The sequence below is a fragment of the Sphaeroforma arctica genome, assembly GCF_001186125.1.
Source record: "Sphaeroforma arctica JP610 unplaced genomic scaffold supercont1.29, whole genome shotgun sequence".
NCBI classification, from domain to species: domain Eukaryota; class Ichthyosporea; order Ichthyophonida; genus Sphaeroforma; species Sphaeroforma arctica.
This window is the reverse complement of record NW_014040529.1, coordinates 109424-113762: the sequence shown is the minus strand read 5'-3', so window position 1 is coordinate 113762 and position 4339 is coordinate 109424. Positions and strand designations below refer to the sequence as shown.

Genomic DNA, 4339 nt, shown 5'->3' with positions numbered 1-4339 from the left:
TATATTTTACACATCCGCAAGCTCACGGCAGCGTTTTATTTATACATTACACAGCAACATCAAGGAAATCAGCGGTATGCGTGCGTCTGGGAACACGCTGTATATGGAGAGGCCCGAACCGCTGAGGATAGCGACGCTGCCCAATCTGGACAAATCATTGGGCGAATTGAAGCTGTCTAGCGGTATCGAAGTGTCTATCACGGCAAGCGAACTCACACACGCTGTGGTAGTCACAGTGGAGTACGAATAAAGACGCGCTTCAATAAGAAAGGCTGGTGTATCGCTAGCGTTGTCTCATTCAAGTTCGTGAGTCTATCGTAGTATATGCGACGCATCAACCGATGCAGGTGCAAGTGGTATGCGAGCGGATACACTCGAGCGCATGTGATGACGAGTGCTCAATAGTGGCAACGTACAACGCCTGACGAAGTGCGAGTCCACTTGGCTGAGGTGCTCACAGTTGAAGAAGCGAAGTTGTTGTCGCTCAGTCGGCAGTACAATGCGATGCTACGCTGACATCTTTGAACTCTCCGCGGATTGGAACCGCTCCTGTACCAAACAATTTGGTTCATCTGAGCAAATATTCTGGTAGGCGTGTGTTCAGACATTGTCGGTGAAATAACATTACTATACGTGTGGCCATTCATCGTTCGCAAACTTGCAGGACTACTACACAAGCTGTAGTGATACCTTTGGCAAATCCTCGCAATACACGGCCGAGATTTATCATATACAACAACTGTGCCAATTAATAAAGAAATTCAGTAATTAAATCAAAGCGTATATACGTTCCATATTGCGCTTTCTATTTGAACCCCTACGAATTCTCACTTATCAATCATAGTTGCATAATGAAGTTTCTCTCCAGCGCACTCAGCTAATGGATCCCAGATTGTATACTTCTTCTACACAACGAATTCACACGGAACTCAGCTAATGGAACCCAGATTGTATATTTCTTCTATACTACTACGAATTCACACGGAACTCAGCTAATGGAACCCTGATTGTATACTTCTTCTATACTACGAATTCACACGGAACTCAGCTAATGGAACCTAGATTCTATACTTCTTCTATACTACGAATTCACACGGATTGCACGGGCCAACTCTGGCGCATCACAGCTTTCCTTATGTGGCCATTGAGTTGTCCTCCGGGCAACGGCAAGTAGTCCTGGATACACAGTGGAGTTCTGTATCTCGGTAAGCCGATGTATATCACAAATTTGAACCGTCAAGCGCTACATAGACAGTGAGAGAGGCCCACTCTTTAGGTATCGCATCACTGCGAATGATCTGAATCCCCATGCTACGCAACATGATAGTCTTAATACTGTCTTTGGAGTTGGCTCACCTTTCATGATTCAGATGTCAGATGTCATTCAAGGACCAATGATACGGGGAATATGCTAACTACGACACGCCGAAAGGAAACTACCTACCGGATAATTATGTAATACAATCAATTCCTCTGGTTGACACACACATGGAATAACATCGACATGCACAGCATGCACTCCAACTGTACTTGTGATGGTAGCGACCGGGTGGACCAGAAGTTACTGCAAATGGTGTGTGTGCTGATTATACGTAGCCCTGTCGACCCAGAATCAGAATCTACTCAAGATGAATACAACTACTAAAAATTACTCAATACGAGTACAAGCACCAAGAATTATCTAGAAATCAACACTTCACTGCTACTGCATGGTCTATCCATGAATTTCAGGACTCAACTACACCCGAAATCGAACAGTCTATTGGAAGTTTGATTCACATTTTCCTTCGTTCCAATTCACCTGTTTCATGTTGAGAAGTCGATCAAAAATCTCGGTTAAACTCTTCGCTTCAGATATCTCACAAGTCATGCCCGTAGTTAGGAGTTCGGAAGTGTGCGTGTGGCTCATTCGGTGGCATCTATGTACGAAAATATCGTTGGCTATCTACATACTTCTTCTGTATACTTCTCGCGGTATGCTGTGAGAGACAGCTGCGACTTAAAACACGAAAATCCATGACTTCCTTTCAAGGACAAGTAAAAGCCAGGTCCTGGTGCGTATTAAGTTCTAATGCGAGAATAGACGGGGTTAAAAAACCAGTTGTATGGCGCAGACTCCATCCTTGCACTACCGAGATTCGCTCTACCTCCCAGAGGCACTGCTACTTGTATGACTCGTGCTCGCAAATACTTCGGGGCTGTGAACACAGCTGAGCTACAGATAGTGCACAACAGCTTCCATGGGTCAATTTGCAATGTATGGACTTGATTCGGCAATTTGCAATGAATGGCTTTGATTCGTCAATTTGCAATATATGGATTTGATTCGTACAAACTGCCAGCTTCGGCGGGGTCAAACGCAACATGAATCCTTACAACTACTCCCAAGGGCTTGGCCGTCAATGAGTTTTTGGCCACTGAGGGCTTTGAGACCGCCAGGAATCCTCTGCTCACGAGAATTGATCCGTGCGTCGTGTGCTATTCAACGACGTGTTGTCTGGTTCGCAATCGATATTGTTCGTGGCCTTTATTTTACTGTCATATGAACCTAATCGAATCTCTCCCCCGATGTTCAAGAACGAAGTTCACAGATGTACCTTTGTTCTTACCAATACATCGGATGCTCACAATACAACATACGTTGCATGTGGACGATGACAGTCGCTCAGTCGGGGGTGAATGGATTGCAGACACTATGCAGCCCATACTGTTAAAACAGATCGAGAAAGTGCAGGTCTAAGAGGTGTTTATATAACTATACTCGGTTTCAGGCGCTCTTGCAAGGAGTGTACCGGGTGCAACATCGCGTGTCACCATGGCAACAGCAACAGCTCGTATGTACATTTGACTATGGTCTATGAAGTAGTGAGTATGGAAGTATTCCTATGATCCTATATCAAAAAAGAGTAGTCCCTTGTCAATACTCTCCCTGCAACTCCTTACAGGTATATTAAATCCGGTGTCTCAGATCGGTATTCGAACTACACCGAGTGCAGCAGCACACACCTCACTAAGACATCAGCAATCCCAAGCCCACTTCGGGATGTTTGCATTAAAGCATGTACGTAGGTGTACACGCACATGCATACATGGGCATATGTATGTCGATTGAGGTGTACTCAGAACGATGTTGCACATAGCGGTCCATGCGCATAAACGCAAAACCCGCGTGACCTTCATTCGAGCTTTGCAGTTTTGGCTGACTGATGTGAGCGCCTCCGTCTCCGTCTCACTTATCAATCACTTATCCAAGTCTATTTCTGCTCCCGTTGAATAACCTACGAGAGAAAAAGGGGGGAGGGCGAATGCGTCGTCAGAAGTCTGTCGCTAATTCCAGGACTTCTGGTAGTGTTAGCTTCGTCTGAGCTATTTCTTTTGGAGATAGAATGGGCGCGTGGCTGACGTTTCTAAAGGTGTACGCGTCTCTGAGACTCGAATCAAAAACCTACCGCCAGAAACCCTATGACATATAGGCTAGCGAGGTCGGCAAGAACTATGACTGTCCCTGTGCGGTGTACCAGAGTGCACCAGAACCACAAGAGGGTCTAATCGTTTGTGGTGCAAACACGCTCTCTATTTATTCCGTGATACAGAATCTGTGCCTGTGATCTGCGAGACTTGCTTGTGACTCCTCATAACCCCCCAGCAGTATGATATTGACTATAATCTACCACTCGTCGTACTGATAGGGGGCAACAGGCGATTCAAAAAAAGTTATTTTTGGGATGATTAGATACGACGCAGGACCTCGATTGACCAATGTATCACACACCTACCTGAGATGCGTTAAGGAACTTCTTACTAAAGTCTTATACATATACATATATACATAAATACATATAAGGCTACTACAGTATAGACCAGGAATTGGTTAGTTCTATTCGGCTTACCTCTGATTCAAATTTCATCAGCAGTGTTGTGCCCTTCTCCGCCACGCTATGTGCCGTAACGCGTGCGCTCTGCAAGATTGATCGAAAACAAAAAACCACAATAAGAAAGATATGGGTTATGTACATGGAAGGCTATCTAAGGTTGATCGAATACAAAAGTCCAACAAGAAAAGACATGGGCTACGTACATGGAAGGCTATCTAAGGTTAATCGAATATAAAAGGCCACAATAAGAAAGAGATGGACTATGTACATGGAAGACTATCTAAGGTTGATCGAAAACAAAAGTCGAACAAGAAAGAGATGGGCTACGTACATGGAAGACTATCTAAGGTTGATCAAATACAAAAGTCCAACAAGAAAGAGATGGGCTATGTACATGGAAGACTATCTAAGGTTGATCAAAACAAAAGCCACAATAAGAAAGAGATGGGCTATGTACATGGAAG

General features: G+C 44.5%; 1 protein-coding gene across 1 annotated transcript in view; it reads left to right on the top strand.

The window, feature by feature from the left end:
- The window catches only part of SARC_00845 (hypothetical protein), a gene marked incomplete at its 5' end in the record, with an annotated part of 3418 nt that extends 2652 nt beyond the window's left edge, over positions 1 to 766 (top strand). Inside the window, one exon of the mRNA XM_014305462.1 lies at positions 55 to 766. Coding sequence (XP_014160937.1) covers positions 55 to 250 — 196 coding nt within the window. The 3' untranslated portion in view covers positions 251 to 766. The remainder of the gene's footprint in view (positions 1 to 54) is intronic.
- Positions 767 to 4339: the final 3573 nt, after the last annotated feature.